This window comes from Monopterus albus, unplaced genomic scaffold (assembly GCF_001952655.1).
Source record: "Monopterus albus unplaced genomic scaffold, M_albus_1.0 scaffold486.1, whole genome shotgun sequence".
Lineage (NCBI taxonomy): Eukaryota > Metazoa > Chordata > Actinopteri > Synbranchiformes > Synbranchidae > Monopterus > Monopterus albus.
This window is the reverse complement of record NW_018128366.1, coordinates 44,062-61,692: the sequence shown is the minus strand read 5'-3', so window position 1 is coordinate 61,692 and position 17,631 is coordinate 44,062. Positions and strand designations below refer to the sequence as shown.

Genomic DNA, 17,631 nt, shown 5'->3' with positions numbered 1-17,631 from the left:
TGTGGACATAAAAAATAGTAATAGAATTGACAAGTTTAAACATAAATATAAAGGTATGTGTCAATCAAGATATATGCAAGAACAGGCTTAATGATTAATCAGATGGAACATTGTCGGTGTGGTGTATGAATGTTAAGACTTTGTAATAATTCTTTAGTATATTACTTGTGTGGTGTAGAAGATAATTATTTAAGAATGTAATTATGTAAGAATGTTAACACTCTGTTATAATTTTTTTAGTATATTACTTGTGTGGTGTAGAAGAGAATTATCTATGTAGAGATACTGCTTGCAAACCAATGATGGTAAGATGATGTCATGGGGTAGGACTGGATAAGTCTGACTTCTTCCTACTCCATTCAAGCATGTACTAGGTATAAGCAAATTGGTATTGGATTAGCATTTGTTGGACATGTGTAAAATTATGTGTGTTGACATATCAACTGTCTTTACATGCTTGAAAGAATAAATCAAAGCAAAATCAAATCAATTGTGCCAGGGCTCAAATGAGATTTGTTGCCTATCTAATCTGAGGGAGAAAATCAAATATTGACTAATGAGCACATTACATTTTCATCAAATTTACAGTAGCAATTTCTTAAATCAAACAATTTAGGTTTTTGTCCAGTTTAAGTGAGGTGATTCATAACTGAATAATATTTCTCCAGTAATTTCACTGACCTGAGATGCTCAGTGTATAACTCTATCAGTGTCATTCTGCTGTGGACATGCTAAAATCATTTGTGGTTATTTTCACAGTATGTGTGGACTGTGTGTTTTGTCTTGGACAGCAGTCGGTTACTAGCGCTGTAATGTTTAAGCTCTAGTGTTACAAAAGCAAAACCAAAGATACAGTAGTAGAGTATATCTGGGATAAGGTGCACAATGAACTGGCACTTCATGACAATGTTTGTCTACATAATTACACAGACTTTATTATATTATCACAATTTTCCCACCATGTAACTGATTCATGAAAGCATTTAGCCAACATCTCTGTTTAAATACTGTCTGCAACTCCAAATGAACTGTGATCCTGTTTAAACTGGTTCCTTTATAAGTGTGTCCTGGTTAGATTAATGTGTGTGTTATAACTTAAACTGTTGTTTTTACTTGTGGAAATTATTACCTTAATAAAAGGAAAATAAAAATGACAGGGAGTAAATATACTACAATAAAACTAGTGTACTTTTTTAAATTTTCTTTTTATGTAACTCCCTAAAATCGGTCTAACATCAGTGAGGCTGTTAAGAATAATTGTCTGTCAAATGTGAGTCCAATATTCACTCTCCTTTTATTTCTTTAGCTATGAATCACTCCAGTATGTTTACCTGCCAGTTGCTGACTTTGTCTGTAACCAGCTGGTAGCATAGCTTTTTCAGCTGAACCAAAGCTATAAAAATGTTGGCCACAAAACAGAAAGATGCTAAAAAGAACCACAATCAGCTAATGAGTTTCTGTAGGTCTATAATTATGAGTGATGCTTTTTGAATTATACCTACTGTAGTTATTTCACTGACTGATGATATAAAGTATTGATTACAGCAAATTTAAGTAGAAGTGATGTTCCTTGACAAATGCAATAAGACAGAAAGATCCTCCATAGGTGCAGAAGACATAATGCAACTATTTTCATTAATAAAAAGACAAATTTGGTGCAGTCCCCCTTTAATGACCATCGTGTTCTGATCATACAGCCTTACCTTCATGCCCACATTTGTGTTGTGCATGTCCACGCGTGCGCGCAGGTCCTTGTTGGAGCGTTTGCCCAGGAAGTCCTTGACAAACTTGTTGGCGTATTTGAGGTTGTCTCCGCAGCCTCCCCACTGCCACGCCTTGCGGTTCTCCAGGTCTGGAGCCTCGTCACATGTGCAGCGCTCCATGCGTCCTGCACTGCAAGCTTTGGCCATTGCATGGGTTAGGCCCGCTGAGGAGACTGCATACAAGAAGGCTGTCTCTTTAAATCCTGCAGAAGGGCAGGGGAGAGTGACAAATGAAATAAAAATTTAGAAATATGTGGGTTAGTTTTAGAGTAAAAAAAATAGAAAAGAGCTGCAGTAAAATTCTTATTTTTTGTAACTCAAGCCTTTAAAATGACATTCTCATCTGCCCCTACCTCTCTTTAGTATGTTGGCTCGGTGTCGCCCCTCTAAGGTGCAGTTCCACCTCTCGAAACGAAATTGATATTGGCATTCTAGGGCGCTGATGGTGATGGCCTCTCTCAGGGTCTCTGCCACGCCCGGGTCTCGTCTGCACATCCTGCGCTGCTTCTTTTCCAGTTTGAGCCGGTCACACAGCTTGTAGTGGGCCCTGCCCATGTTCTCCTCTGGTAGAGAGTTCAGTGGCAGGATAGACAAAGGTTCATTACCTGTCAACCTAGAGGGAAAGATCACAGGCACAGATCAGTTTAAACAGTGCACAGAGAGGGAGGGGGCTACATCTTGATAAAGCACAGGATGCTTACCTTCCTGGATAAGCAATAAGAATTAAAAAGGTATACTACCCTAAACAGCACTGAAAGCAAAATGGGGCATATCAAAGGTTTGGTTAATGTACAAATGAATTCAGCTGTTCGATGGTTAATGTTCAGGGGAATTCAACATTTGCTGGAGACTGAGATAAGCCTCCAGCACAGGCATGTCTGTCTTTAACACAAATTCTCTGCAGTGGTGGATGAGTTGGTTTTTTTTTTAGTAAAGTTCCTGACACTGAATTTTAGATTGGGATGATATCTGTGGAGCAGCAGACCAACTTTTTACCCCTACAAGTCTACTGGAGGGGTCCTGGGAGTTCACCCATCCAGTCTACTTGTCTTTTGTTGGCTTGAAGAAGGCCTATATACCCTTGCAGGGTACCAGGCCGTTATTACAAGTCATTCAGATCTTATATAACCAGAGTGAGAGCTGTGTCAATATTCTCAGCAAGAAGTCAAGCATATTCCCAGTGGATTTTGGCCTCTGCCAGGGTTGCCCCTTGTCTCTGATCCTGTTTGGGTTTTTGTTTTATGGATAGGATCTCAAAGCATAGACTTGTACATGATGTGGCTGTGTTGGCTTCATCTAACTGGCACCTCCAGCATGCACTGTGTGTAGTTTGCAGCCGAGTGTGAAGTGGTTGGGATGCGAATCAGAACACCCAGGTCTGAGGCTTTGGGTCTCTGCTGGAAAACTGGACTGTTCACTTCAGGTTGGGAATGAGTTGCTGTGAAGGGGTTTAAGTATCTCGAGCTCTACTGTGGGGGTAAAACTGAATGTGAGATTGACAGGAAAATGAGTGTAACATCAGCAGTAATGTGAGCATTGTCCTGAACTGTGCTGGTGAGGCAAAGCTTTCAATTCAACAGTAAATCTATGTTCCAACCCTCACCTGTAGTCACAAGCTTTGGATAGAAACTGAAAGAATGAGATCACAGACGCAGGTGGCTGAAGTGAGTTTCCTCCATAAGGTGGCTGGACTTTGAGATAGGGTGCAGAGTTTGGCCATCCAGAGGGAGCTCACAGTAGAGCCACTGCTTGCTCACATCTTCTTCAGTCAGTAGAAGTGGTTCAGGCATCCTAATCAGACGTCTTCCATTCGAGGTTTCCTGGGCACATCCAACTGGTAGGAGGTATCAAGGTCATGGACAGATTATGACACAATGGGCCCCTGGGCACAAGCACGTAAAATGCCCCCCACCCTCCTTGTTTATTTTCCTGACTATTTTATCATGTTTTAAGGATGTTTTGCATCTCCTTGTAGTCATTTTGAATCTCCTTGCATTTGTTTGGTGTCTTTTAGCAGATGTTTTGTGTCTCTTTATAGTCATTTTGTGGCTCTTTGTGGTCTCCTTTCAACTCCTTGTGGTTGCTTAGTATTTCTTCACGGATGTTTTGTGTTTCTTTGAAGACATTTTGCATCTCTTTCTGGTCGTTTTGTGGCCAGAGAAAAAATTTTGAAAGTGTGGTCAACCGCAGTTAGGCCAGGAACAACCAAATTCCAGTAACTGGTGAGAGACACCCTCAGGTTAGACAAAATCTCTGGGGTGTGTTTCTGCTGCATCTGTGACCCAACCCCGCATAAGAAGATAAAAATGGATTAACAGATGGATTGTATCTCGTATACTGTGACTAATAAAGCATTCAGATAGTAAGTAGACATATTTCAATCAGTGGCAGGAATTGAACATAACACAAGCAGTGGATACTTGGTTTAATATTTATATCATATCCAAGTTGCAAGCTCACCAATCACACAGCAGGGTTTATACTCTCATTATAGAATCTATTATCCATTATCTATAGCTGCTTATCTTTGTAACCCAGAAAACATCCACACAGGTTCAAGCACAGAACCTTCTTGTTCTGAGGCAACAGCACTGTAGCCCTGTGTCACCCTGATTATAAAGTAAGATCCAGTAAACTGGATCTTAAAGCTGTGATCCATTTGAAGCACAACAAGCAGAAGTTTCAGTTCTAAATGTTATGGAGAACAAGTGGTCCACTTGCATTTATTTAAAGGAAGGATATATTAGATACACAAAGAGGGGACTGCCACATAGCTGGCATAACCAACGACCAGCACTCTGAGGTTGTGATGGGGAAAGCAGAGCATTGCTTTCATAAACACACACAAGGGATGTGATTGTCAGCCTGTGACCATTTTGGTCACACCAACGGACGGAATTGGCACCATAGTTGTTCATTATGGGTAATTCCTGGCCTCCTTTACACCCTTAAAGTGAAACTGAAGAACAAACAGATTTACAGAAAAGTCTTCAGGCCAGCGTGTCTTTGCAGTGGTACTCTGGATATTTAAAAGACACTTTTATATTTTTGACTCCTCACTAGATTCTGCTTTGTTGAAATGTAGCTCTCTGACCTTTTGCATGCATTCTATGTTTTACTGTTCATTTTCCTTCTTTTAAAAAGTGAAGACAAGACTTAAAGCACCAAGATGAAACCTGTCACAGGTTTAATACAGCTCAACGGCTTAAACAAAATTATTCTACAGTGTTTTTGTAAAGGTACAAACCACCTGCTGGATGTCCATACTGGTCTAATTAATGTGCCAGACATGCTGGTCAGTGATCTACTGTATATTACTTACATTTTTCACTTTATTACTATTTTCAGGGAAGATTCTATCACCACTCATATTTACTTTAGCCTCTAGCAGAAGGTCACAGGAGTTCCTCAACAAGAGATTTGTTTTATTAAGTCCAATAACTGACTGAAATGTTTCCTCTTGAGCCCTCAGCTTCATACCAATGGACTTAATAGTTCACATATGCTATATACTATTGTCTTTAAACTATATTCACTGTCAGGTTAACAGTCAGAGCAGTCAGTTGAAAAGTAAGCATCAGGATTTGCTTTCAGATTGAGCCAAATGGTTTCCTTTTTACAAAGCGTGTTTGCCTTTCCTTAATTTGTCTGACGGCTATGAATTTTCAAGTGGAAACCTGGCAAACTGTGTATTTACAGAAACTGCTCTCCCAACACACTTAGAGAGTTTTAAAAGAAGAGTATGGTTTGAGATGTACACAATACACAAGAACTGTTTCTCTCTGAATAACTGACATTTTTCTTTTAATTGTTTCGTGCTTGGTTAAAATACACTGTGCTAACAATGCCAAGGAAACATATTCACAGTCCCAAAACAAACAATTCCAGCTGACCCACTATGTTAATATGACTGACAACTGTTCCACAACATTTCTATGGCAAGCAGGCGGTCGAGGATTGAGTGATGGTACCACATGGAGTACCTGCCTAAGTTCGTTTGGAACATCAGTCTGGAAGAAAAATCAAGAAAATTCAGAAAGTTTTCAAATCCACCTTACACCAGGAAGTAGTTTACTGCTCCTTGCATCTGCAAACATATAATACTTGATTCTTTGTACTATGTATAGCTTTGAAAGGAGATCCAACTGGCAAATGGTGGTCTTAATTTATTCAATACCACCAACATGATGTGCGCATTCCTCAGTAAGACAAAAACCCACATGCTTGCCAAAACATGAGGCCTTTGGAGAGACAGGCCTCAACTGTCTGCGTGATGTCTGGTTGACTGAGCAGAGCTGGGAGGACGCCAAAGATGACATGACACTGATTTCACTGCTACTGTCACTATAGCTTTTTTATGTAATGACATATTTCTAGCTAGTTACACAGACAGCCTGAGGCAATGTGTGGAGGGGAGAGATCTGGGAGCTAAGAAACACTCCTTCATGCTGCCAGAAAATAAATTACTACCCATGGCTCACTCCTGTGTGGGTAATAGTGTCATAGAGCTATACTGATTCCAGCCTATAAGCTGTGACTAATTGATGTTTTAATATAAGTTGTTAATAGAAACTTTCTAGTTAAACTGAAAAATCTGCTGCTGATTAATTTCCTCTTGATCGACTTTTCAATTTATCAATTTATAGTTTAAACTGCACAACATTAACAACACATTTATTACTAAATACTAAAGCTAAACACCAGCCAAAGGAATTTTTGTACAACCTGGCAACCCAAACTGGTCCAGCTAATAACTTATAAAGCAATAAATGATTTATTAACCATTAAAAAACTTGTTACAGCGTATAATCCCTTTATAAATGGTGCCTTATTGTAAGTGGTACCAAAACCAGAATACAGTTATTTTTCATAAAAGGTGCACATGCTTAAAAGAGTAGTGGAAGCATAGGCTCTTCCACAGAATCTCCACCATTCTTAATTAGAAAGTGAGACCATGTAACCCTGTTTTCTATAGGTGTTCTTGTTTGAGGTGTTGGCACAGCAACACCAATTACATTTGAAATATAAAACCAACATATAAAACTCATTATTATCCTATGTGAGGTAGCATTGTCGCTGCTGTTTGTTCAGCTTTAATTTTTCCATTGCACATGTGCCTCTACGCACTTCTCACAGACATCGCTGACCCCCTCTTACACTGCGCCTCCTCCACTGTCTTTCACTTACTAACACTGGAGTTTGTTTAGTCCTTTCTCTCTTCCTGTCAGCACCTACCATTGGCCATGACATTTACTTCATATACATTTTCCAATGCAGCGAGTTCAGGGAAAATGGCTCATTTCACACAACAGAGCCTCTGAGAAGATCCCATGAGGAAATCATTGACTAGAGCTACATATTGCCATCATTGCCACCCCTCTGGCTTTACACTACATTCTTAGAAGTGGATTCCATCAGCAACTCTGTTGATTCTTCTCTAGTTTGATATGTAAATAGATAAAGTCTAATAAAACCTAAACTCCTAGGACAGTGTAAAATATAAGATTGCTTTTACTTAAACTTTCCTGACCTAAATGATGCAATTGCTCAATGTATAAGCTACTAATATAGCTTATAACACAAAGCTACTAATATAGCTTTGTGTTAGTCATACACTCAGATAAACAAAGGCAGCTTACTCGATGTGGTATATGTGATAATGACTTAACTATTTAGGTAGAAGGAGATCCAGAAGGAAGAACACCACATCTGATTCACATTTCAGTCTGCTGACTGCTTTTGTCACTATCTCTCTGTTAGGCCCGGTTTTTATTCTCTTTCGAGTGGCAACCTTGTTGGTGTGGCCAGCCACTGTTTCAAATTTTTAGATGCCGCAAGGTCCTGAAAGCTTATTATTGGACGTGACTACCCGTGGTGGAAAAAACACTTCTCATAACTTTTGCAAGGTTTCAAACAGGGCCAATCCATAGACCTGGTTTCGACAACACAGTTGATAAAGGCTGGAACAACAACAGAAGGGCTGCACAAAAGGTAGGCTGTCACGGAGAGGGTTAGTAAAGCAGAGAGATATCACGTCCTGTGCCATTTTCACTTGATTTATCAATGTGTAAAATCTTAGTTAGTGTACCTTTGATGGAAGAAAATAAGAAATTGAAATCCCAAAAGATACACGGTATCTCAAATAATTTTCATTTTCATTAAATAGTTTATCCATCAGAAAGCACCAACAAGTATATTTTTCACCAATTCCGTTCATAGTTTGATCATATTTTCTTAAACAAATGCAAGGGATCCTTGTCAAACAACAATACATCTTTATGTTATGCTCTAAAAATAACTCAGTTCTCAAAATTCAAGTATCCCTGGACTCTAGTAGTTGCCCTAAATATTATTTTTAATTTATCACAGAGATTTTTTTCTACAGGTGAAATTCATATTTTAAAAACAATATTATTCACAATAATGTCAAGAACAATACTTCAGTGTTTCCACTGGAAAACCTCTCTTTGATATTCCAACTGTTGGGAAAAATAATTGTATGACTTTTGAAACTACTACACCAAGTTACCAAAGCCAACACATGTCTGGCACAGTGTTATTTTTCAAATATGGAGAATGAAAACAGCAAAGTAGCAAAGTGTTTTGGCAATTTTCAGCCAGTGTCTGTTTATCATCTCCACTCCACAAGACTAACAGGTGTGGGCTACATTTGTGCGCGCTGTTGCTACAGTATATGCACAAGAATGCGCACATGCATGCGCACATACATACAGTATGGGTTCTTACTACCTTAAGTCAGCACCTACAAGAGTCAGTCATGGCTGAACGAGCCCAGGCAGAAAAAACAACAAAAGCCACAGTCTCTCCATCAGCCTGAACTTGCAGGTTGTGTGGTCTGCTGTCTCCTAGATCACAACCTACCCCCTCCTTCTTTTTTCCTTTTCTCCGAACTTCACCTATTCCCACTGGCCAATTACTCTAAACAAATGCCAATCATTCTGTCCAGCTTTTGGCTCAAAACAAAGCCTCCTCTAGACAAAACCACTGCTGTCTACGAACTTAACCTACACAAGACAGTGACAGACATGAACATGTGTCCTTGAATCCTTCAACTGTCATGAGGACAAACTACCATTCTCACTTGAGGTTAATCTGTCTATAATTTTAAAAAAAGTTAACATTGTGCATTAAATCAAATAATTTATATAGGACTTTATGTAGGAAATTAACTTAAGCGCTGATCTTCTTTTCTCTCTTTCACTTTTCCCTCCTCCTGTCAGTGTTTAAAATGTTCCTTTTGGGGGTGCTTTTCTCAGAAATGTTGGAGGAACTTCAGACCACCCTACCCAAGTCCCATCTGGTGTATCACAACCCAGGTCATGCCAGAGGTGGTAGGAATGTGAGTGTGTGTGTGTGTGTGTGTGTGTGAGCATGTTTTTCCTCTGGCCCACTCTAACTACAGCAAACAATGTGCTCCACTGCTTAGACTTAATTGAAGAAACCATGAATCAGTGTTGAATGACACTGAGACCCTCCAGATTATTGTTCACCTCCTGTAGAAGAAACCTTGCACTGACCTCAGATATTTTCTTCATAGTGACACTGTCCATTTTCCAAGTCTTTAAAACCATAAACGGGGGGAAAGTAAGCTATTATGTATGAGGCTAAGATAAGATTAGTCACTGGTTGAAAGCACTGGGTGTTATGACTACTCCTAACAAGCTGTGACTGACACAGTACAGTAACACGACAAAACGGCTTTGAAAACAAAGTGGCATTGGCCTGAGACTTCGTAACTCATTATTAGGAGAGTAATGAGCCTTTCTGCGTAGAGGGAATGTCATGCAACATTGAGAAGCACTTCTATTCACAATGTAAGGGGGGAAGTCCACTATCTTATATGACTTAACAGGATATGACCCAGTGTTAGGTCATCTGCTGTCCCTTCTGGTCATTCACAACCCACGTAGGCTAGTGGTGTCAGACTGCTCCTACTAACTGACTGATCAGATCAAGTTCCCGTACATGTGCTCTCTTGATATTTTAAATGTGCCATATTTTCCTTTAAATCATTGCATTCTCACTCAGTTTTTCCACACAAGATGTTGCACTAGAAACGTGTCCTTCTTCTTCAATTTATTTAAAAAAAAATTGGGGAAAGTTACTGTTGAGCCTAATTTTTTGAATCCACAGCTGTGAATGTGAGCCCTGGTAGCAAAGCACTAGAACCACAATAACCTGAGTTTGGGAATGGGAGTGTAGAGGATTGTAAGAGGTTAAACTGCTAAGTGAGAACTCAAGGCATCTAAGGCCAGCAGCTCTGTTATAGTCACTGTGTGACTGGCACAGATTGGGCATGCAGCGGTGGCCACATGACTACCCTGTTCTAGCCTACACCATTGCACAGAGCAGACCTGTACCAGCACACCAACGCACCAAACACGTTTGGGCATACGTACAGCTCTCACCAGTCCGTGCATGCTGACACAAGATCCACACTGCGGTTATTTTGGACGAGAGCACAATACATTTACTATAAGCTTGGTGCGGTTCTGCAAAGCAGATATTTAAATGTGTGCAGAGACTGGAAATATCAGGTGTGCTTGTTTCTGTTACAATGGGCAAAATCACTTCTGTGAATAAACAAACATGCCAAGTTAAACCACAGAATCTAAAACAAATCAGTAGCTGTTTTGAATCATTCATGCCTTAATAACTGGAAGTGGCTGTTAACAGTTATTTACCCTTACTGCTGATTTTTTTTGTTTGTTTTCTTAAAGGCCAACAGAACCCAAATGCAAAAACCAAGAATGCAGTTTTGTGTGTAATCATTTATAAAATAATACATTTCAATCACTGGTAGTCACAGCAATTTCAAGTTATATACAGGACATGTTGTTAATTTGCCTCATCTGACAAATATTCCCCAGTGGTTTCTGTGCACATATACACAGCTCATTTATCGCTTGGCGTAAGAAAGTTTGACTCTTGACAACTGACAATTAAAGCAGCAGTAACCATTTGCAAGTCATGCAAATTGGCCATTTTCAACATGAAATAAAAAGTCCCCCAGGTTTAATCAAACTATAGAGTATCTGCCGTGTCTAGGCCCATTCACATCAGGCTGTGTCCGTTCTCAAACTAATGCTCAGGCTTTATGGATAAATATGCCTTTTGAAGGAAACCTTAGTCTATATAATAACACCCATTTGGCAAACACACATATTTTAGTGGGAAATCTGAATGCATGTCAGGTCAGGTTTCCATAGGACTGTGTTTATTCAAGATGATCATCTAGATAAAGTGCAATAAAAGATTAACCCTGCCGTAAAGGTATGGTCAGCTTCCTTTCATTCTTTATGAAAGTATACATCTTTGCAAACAGGTAAAGATTAAATATTACAATTTTGTCTAGGCTACTACAAAAAGAAACTTTAATTCTAAGAAAATGTTTTAGCATCTTCTTAAGTAAGACATGAGGAATGCACAGATATTCTCTAGAAGATCAAAACATTAAGTGAAGATTTGTCAATCTGTTAATCTTGGCACACATGAAATGCCATGTTTCTTCTACCCCTACAAATGCTTGCTTGTGATCAAGGATGAAAAACAAGGGACACAGTGCTCACACAAACTAGCATGATCTCATCAGTGCCTGCTCATCTTAAGTCTGTATTAGTTTTCCTGTTTGCAAATTGGCCATGTCTCCAGATCTATCTGCAGAGATCATTGTGTGCATGCGCACTGTGGCCAACAAGCACTTTCTTCTCCAGGAGTTTCCTTCTCATGTCTGACTGTCCACTGGTGAAATGCACAGCTGACCGGTAGCTGAGGTGGAGCTGCCATCCTAGCTGCAGTTTCTTCAGCATGTTGATGACACTAGAACTGTAAGTCCTTTGAACGTGAACAGGCCGAGCACATTTTAAAAGCTACACTGCCGCATGTAATCTTCAAAACAGTACAACCATGTTATTTTACAGTATGAGCCCAATAACAAACCACTATAGACACCACTTCATAACAAAGATGCATATCAGCTTCTATAGTTTCTGATTATTTAACCTGTAAAATAAACAGTAACACTGTGCATCACTAGGTTTAGACAAGAAATATTTGCCTCTTTGCACAGAGGTGAATTTCTGCTCTGTAAGCTAAAGTTGAAAGACGCTTTGCACATGACATGCAGGTTGACCACAACTAAGCATACATAGAACTATTTTCCTTTCCTAAGTTATTTTTACACCGACTCAGCTCCCTTTACATTGGATTTCATTTCCCACTCTCCTACTCTCACACAAAAAGGTTACTGCTGATTGAGGACCATCCTGAATTCTCAGAAGACACTGCACCACCCTATGGCATCCACAGGCACAGCAGCCCTTCCTAGAGGTATGTCACAGAGCAGAACACCCAAAGCAAAGCCAACTTAGCTTAAATCTGGATGTATCAAATACAGTATATGAAGAAAACAAAGTTCTCTCTTTTCAGAGGCAGTCTGTTGTCTAGGCCTCCGGCTTTGACCTCTACACAGTCACAGGGCCAGTGCTGAGAGAATCCTATCTCCTTGGCTCACGGTAAAGTGATACCATTTAAGGTGTGGCTCTAGCCACAGGATATCCTGTGAAGTTGGGAAATCCCTCTATCATCGGTGCTCCCCACCCTGCTGCACGTCAGGGCTAATCAGCCCTTAAGGCCTAGAGATGCTCGCCACCGCTGTCTGCCAATGCCAGCCTGAGCCCACACTGATTCTGCTGCTCCTAATGAGCGGTAATCGTCCAGCAGCTCCCCACAAACCACCACACGCTCATGGAGGCAAGCAAATCAGAAGACAGGAGGGAGGAGAGAGAAAGGAACCAAAGTAAATGTTCACACGGAGCTGCTTAGGAAACAGCTTGCAACATTTCTATGATGTGCTAAAGAAATGAAGCTCTATGAATGCTGCTGTTTGATACACACCAGGAACTAATTCAGCACAGCGATAAAAACCTTTTACAGCTGCATAGTGGGGAAAAAAAAACACTCTTCAGTAAGTTTACACACATGCCATTTGTTATCCTGTTGTTTTTGGCTCACTGCCTCACTTAATGGAGCACCGAAAACAATAATATCATCTAAAAGGGCATCAGCTCAGTGTCAGGAGCAAACCAATGATAAAGCGTTTAAGAATATCACAGCAATTAAAATCAATCGCTGTATTTGCTTTTTTTCCGGATGTCCTGAAGCCTCTGTGATTGTAAAATCCCTTTTGCATGACTGAGGGCAGCCTTCCTGGATATGCTGCACATGAAGTAAATAAAAACAAAGTGTTGGCTCCATTTTAGGGCTCACATTCAGCACAATTTACAAGACCACAGAATGACATGCCTTTTAACCAAAACTTAAATCTATAAAAACAGAGCGCTCTGAGGCGTGATGGGGGTCAACTGAGCAAACAAATGGCATCCTTCTCCAAGGGTTTACTCAACATCTCATCAAGGTGCTCTGACTTATCAAGTCAGGAAAAGATCGGCAGGCTGATTCAAACTCTAATGATAACAAATTTAGCAGAACTAGCACCTGCCACAACAGGCTGAGGGAAAGAAAATGAGAGGCTCACATTCTTGTGGCAAAGGATGACAATCTAAGCGAGCACAGGAATCCCACCCCACCCTCAGTGCACACACTACAGGCAAGAGAGATTGTGTTTATGTTACACTTACGCTCCACTGCACTCTGGAAATTGGGTATGCAACATTGACCCTCTATTTTGAGTAAATCAGTACCCACGAGGCACTAAGATGCCTCGTGCTCTTGGAATATTTATCTGAACAGGTTTGTGTTAGTATGTCCCACAGTCAAAGCTGGAGTGTCACCGGTGTCACATATCTGGGAAGTTGGCCATGGGGCAGTCACATTGTGTATCTGTGTCACCTGCACAGGCCCTTTTACTATGTTTCATGTTCCTCAGCTGCAGGCCTATATCATTCACTGACACTCATTCATATTCCTTTCTCACCGGGCAATGGAATAATAACTCTGGAGTATTGTAATACCACATGTTTTCCTGTATTACACAGGCCACAGAGAGAGAACAGACTGACAGAAGCAACTGAAAGCAAGTGCTAACTGAATAAGTAAATAAGCATTACTACTAGAACCATTAAGGTTGATGTGAGTGCCAATTTGGCATGTCAGCCTTAATATGCATGCCAGCCAAGGGAGACACTGCGGCAAGGAGGGGGTTACATTTGTCCTTCTACTTTAGAGCTGCACTGAAACCAAAGACAGAGTCAGAGACAGATATGTGCACAAGCGTCACATATGATGATGTTCTACTGAAAAGCATGCAGAGCTAGCACAGGTGACGTACAGCATGTTTGCATCACCCATTTTCCAAAGATGAGTGCCAGCACTTTGGTGCAATACCTAAGAGAACAAGATTTACCCAGAAGGAAAAAGAAAAAACTGGGTGTAAACAGCAAACTGGCTTGTTCAGACAGTTTGATATGGAGAAAGTTTTTAAGCACATCTATAATGACATCCTTGTAAACTTTACTTCAGACATTTACAGAATACTTTATTTAGTATAACCTGAAGAAAGTAAAACCCACTCCATGATATTGACAGGTCTAGCACTAGCCAGTCTAACAGAGCCCGAGGGACTGTGCTCTCCAGCAGATTCACAACAGTTACAACAGTTCCCAGATCACCTAACACTAACGGATCGTGCACAGAACACCCATACCTGCCATAAGTTTGACTCCTCTGGAAAGACCTCAAGTATCATCACTACATTTGTTTCCTTCCCTTGTATTTTGTAGGAGAAGCCACTTTGACAGTTTTTAAAGGTACATTTCACTTTGTTTTCCAGACTTTTTTTTTTTCTATCAATGACTCTTTGAATTCCAGGTGAAACACCTGACATGCTGGCGCCACCTGAATCACCTTGGCTTCTCTGCGTGGTAACTAAGAGAGTGCAGTTCATGTGTGCAGACATAGTGGAGTTCAGTGCATTAATAGCCACTCTGAACTGGAGGTCATAGAGGGCTACACCTAAAATCGAAGGCGTTCCCTGGGAATGAATGACTTTGAAATATACACCCTTGTGCTTTTTCTAAATGTATATATGACATGATTCATGAAAAGCTAAATTTTTAAGATTCATTTCCAGACACGTGTTCCAGTTTTTCCCCCTCCTTGATGGAGGCAGCAGAAGAAGAAAAAAAACCCTGCCAGAGTTGTGTGATGTTTATGCTGGATGGGGGGATTTTCTGTGCAAGCTGAGCAGACGCTCGGCCACCACCAGTTCAGTCAGTCAGATTTCTTTATTGTTACCATCTGTTGAATCTGAAGCATACACTCACCTTTTGCTCCGCGGCTGTTTTCAGAGTCGACTAAGGGTATGATTTTACAAGTGCTTCAGCAAAATAATCACTCGACCACTACCTGCCATTCAAAAGTCCCAGAGGTTACTTTACAGTGGGCGAAGGCTCAATTGTCAGGGAAAGAATGGGGTGAACTCCGCTCGGCCAGCATTACTCCGAGGCTGCCTACCTATAATAGATGCCGTGCTTTATATTTGCTGACACTGCTTGTCTCAAACAAGTTTTTATTGTCAGCAGCTTTCGTGAGGCCAGATCATGTGTAGACAACCTGCTGCAGCCGCCAGCTGTGAGGCCGGCGAGCGCTGCACAACCGCGTCCAAGTGACACCTCACTGACCCGCAGATATTAGTGCGATCACAACATGTTATAAAACACATCAGAATGAACGAGTTTGCTGTTGTTCCACGCCTGCTGAAAAAAAAACCTTAAGGGAAGTTTTCATTGAGTTAAAAAGAGATCGAAAGTTATTACCTGCTTTGTAAAACAGGAACCAATCAAATCAATGAAAGCAGCATCATGGACACAGTGTGTGAGTGAGTCCTTACCCGAAATACGCTGCAGTTGGTCCAGCCAAGTTAAGAAGATACACTATAACTGTGAACGATAACCATCCCAGGAGTAGGTGTCCATCCAGCATTTTGCTGCGGCTCCAGGGCAGATCATTTCGTTTCTCCTGAGTAGCTGTGTAAAATCCCTTGTTGAACACTCAACACTTCTTATACAGAGAGGAGGTGCGGTGCGCTCCTCCCATTAGCGGGGGTGGGTGGGGGGGTGTATACTATACGCACAGAGAGAGAGGAGCTGATTCAAAATTCACTCTCTAGTTTCAGACAGACGCATCTTCTTAGTTGTTTTGTGACATATGGCACTTTCTCATCTGTTGGCGTTGTAAGCACTGTGTCGTTAGACGTCAGTCCTGATAAAACACTTGTTTGCTTTTAGTCGGTGACATCTTATTTCCAGAATGACAAACTGAATTGGCTTAATCTAGCAGAAGCAACATAGTGCACCGATACCAGTCTATATGTACAGTATGTGCACTATATAGAAATGTGTACAGTCCAGACTGGCTTGTTGCCATGTCCGTGTCGATTTCATCCGTCAAAAAGAAACCACATGAACGACTTCCTGTTTAGTAAATTTTGGTTAAAGATTGCCCGTTGAAGTTAAATATCAGTCTGGTCTTGTCTTTAGCGAGATCTGTTGTCCTAAGCCATATTCAACAAGCTGAGTTCATCCACAGTTCACAATACAAAAAGCAAAATTGTCCACAAATATAGCTGCAGGCAGTTTCACAAGAGCTGAATATGAAATCTTCAATCTGTTTGCAAAATATGATATTGAGCACCTTAAATAAATTGGCAAACTATCAATCATTTGGGCAAGTAATCTGAATCCTTTGGCAGGCCTGCTCTTGAAAAATATTTACTCTTCCTACGCATATGATTGCATAAGATTCAGAGATTACCAAAACATTTATGTCACAGAAAACCTTCTCTGCCATGCAAACAGTAATGACTCACTTGTATTGGAAAACTACATTTCTAAAACACACACACACACAATGTAGCAATGCAACATTTAATCCTGTGATTAATTAATGAACTAAATGAGGTTTTTGCATTTAATGTATTAGACATAGACCTCTTAGACTGTAGTTGTAACTGTATTTATTTCCAGGAACAATTCACTGGCATGACAGCACACAGATTTGTTGACTAAGTTGACCTCTTGATTTGTAAATAATCCCCTGACTGTTTGCCAGCTGAGAATGTCTTTAGTCAGGGGACAACCCTACTTAACTCCTGTGTAAACACCTTTCAGTGGCTCAGCTACCACCTGACAACTTTTGTGTCCACACACACCTTGATTTCTGGCACATTAGGAGAGACAAGTATCTGAACTTGGGAGGTGTCCAGGTTTTCTCAGCTACACCTGGGAAGCACTCCTGCCAGGGTTTGGGATGAAGTCTTTTCATTCCCAGTCTCAAACAATATCCAGCCCATTCACCGCAGATCACAAACAGCCACAGAGAGGCCAAGTGCCTTCAGGGGCCAAGCGTCTACTTACTGTGTGTAAGAAAACTAGCACCTTGAATTCGAGATTAAAGTGAGCAAGCTTGATAATTACGGTTGCGTGTTTCACATGATATTAGATCTCTGATGATCATTCCCTTCAAGAGAGCAGCAGTTTTTAAGCTTTAGCACAGCATATATGTGTAACCCAGTTACAGTGAGGAACAGAAGTATTTGAACACCCTGCAATTTTGCAAGTTCTCCCACTTAGAAATCATGGAGGGGTCTGAAATTCACATTGTAGGTGCATTCCCACTCTGAGAGACAGAATTAAAAAAGATTTTAAGGAAATCACATTGTATGATTTTTAAAGAATTTATTTGTCTTGCACTGCTGAACATAAGTATTTGAACACCTGAGAAACAGCAAGAATTCTGGCTCTCAAAGACCTGTTACTGTGCCTTGAAAAAGTCCACCTCTACTCCGCTCTGAGCTCTTTAAAGACACCTGTCCACCCCACAGTCAGTC

General features: G+C 40.6%; 1 protein-coding gene across 1 annotated transcript in view; it reads right to left on the bottom strand.

Annotated features, from left to right (window-relative positions):
• wnt9a (wingless-type MMTV integration site family, member 9A) overlaps window positions 1-15,748 on the bottom strand; it is a 24,902-nt gene extending 9,154 nt beyond the window's left edge. The window contains exons 1-3 of the mRNA XM_020587890.1: window positions 15,634-15,748; window positions 2,117-2,376; window positions 1,704-1,966 (exon numbers count right to left, since the gene is read on the bottom strand). Coding sequence (XP_020443546.1) covers window positions 1,704-1,966; window positions 2,117-2,376; window positions 15,634-15,725 — 615 coding nt within the window. The 5' untranslated portion in view covers window positions 15,726-15,748. The remainder of the gene's footprint in view (window positions 1-1,703; window positions 1,967-2,116; window positions 2,377-15,633) is intronic.
• Window positions 15,749-17,631: the final 1,883 nt, after the last annotated feature.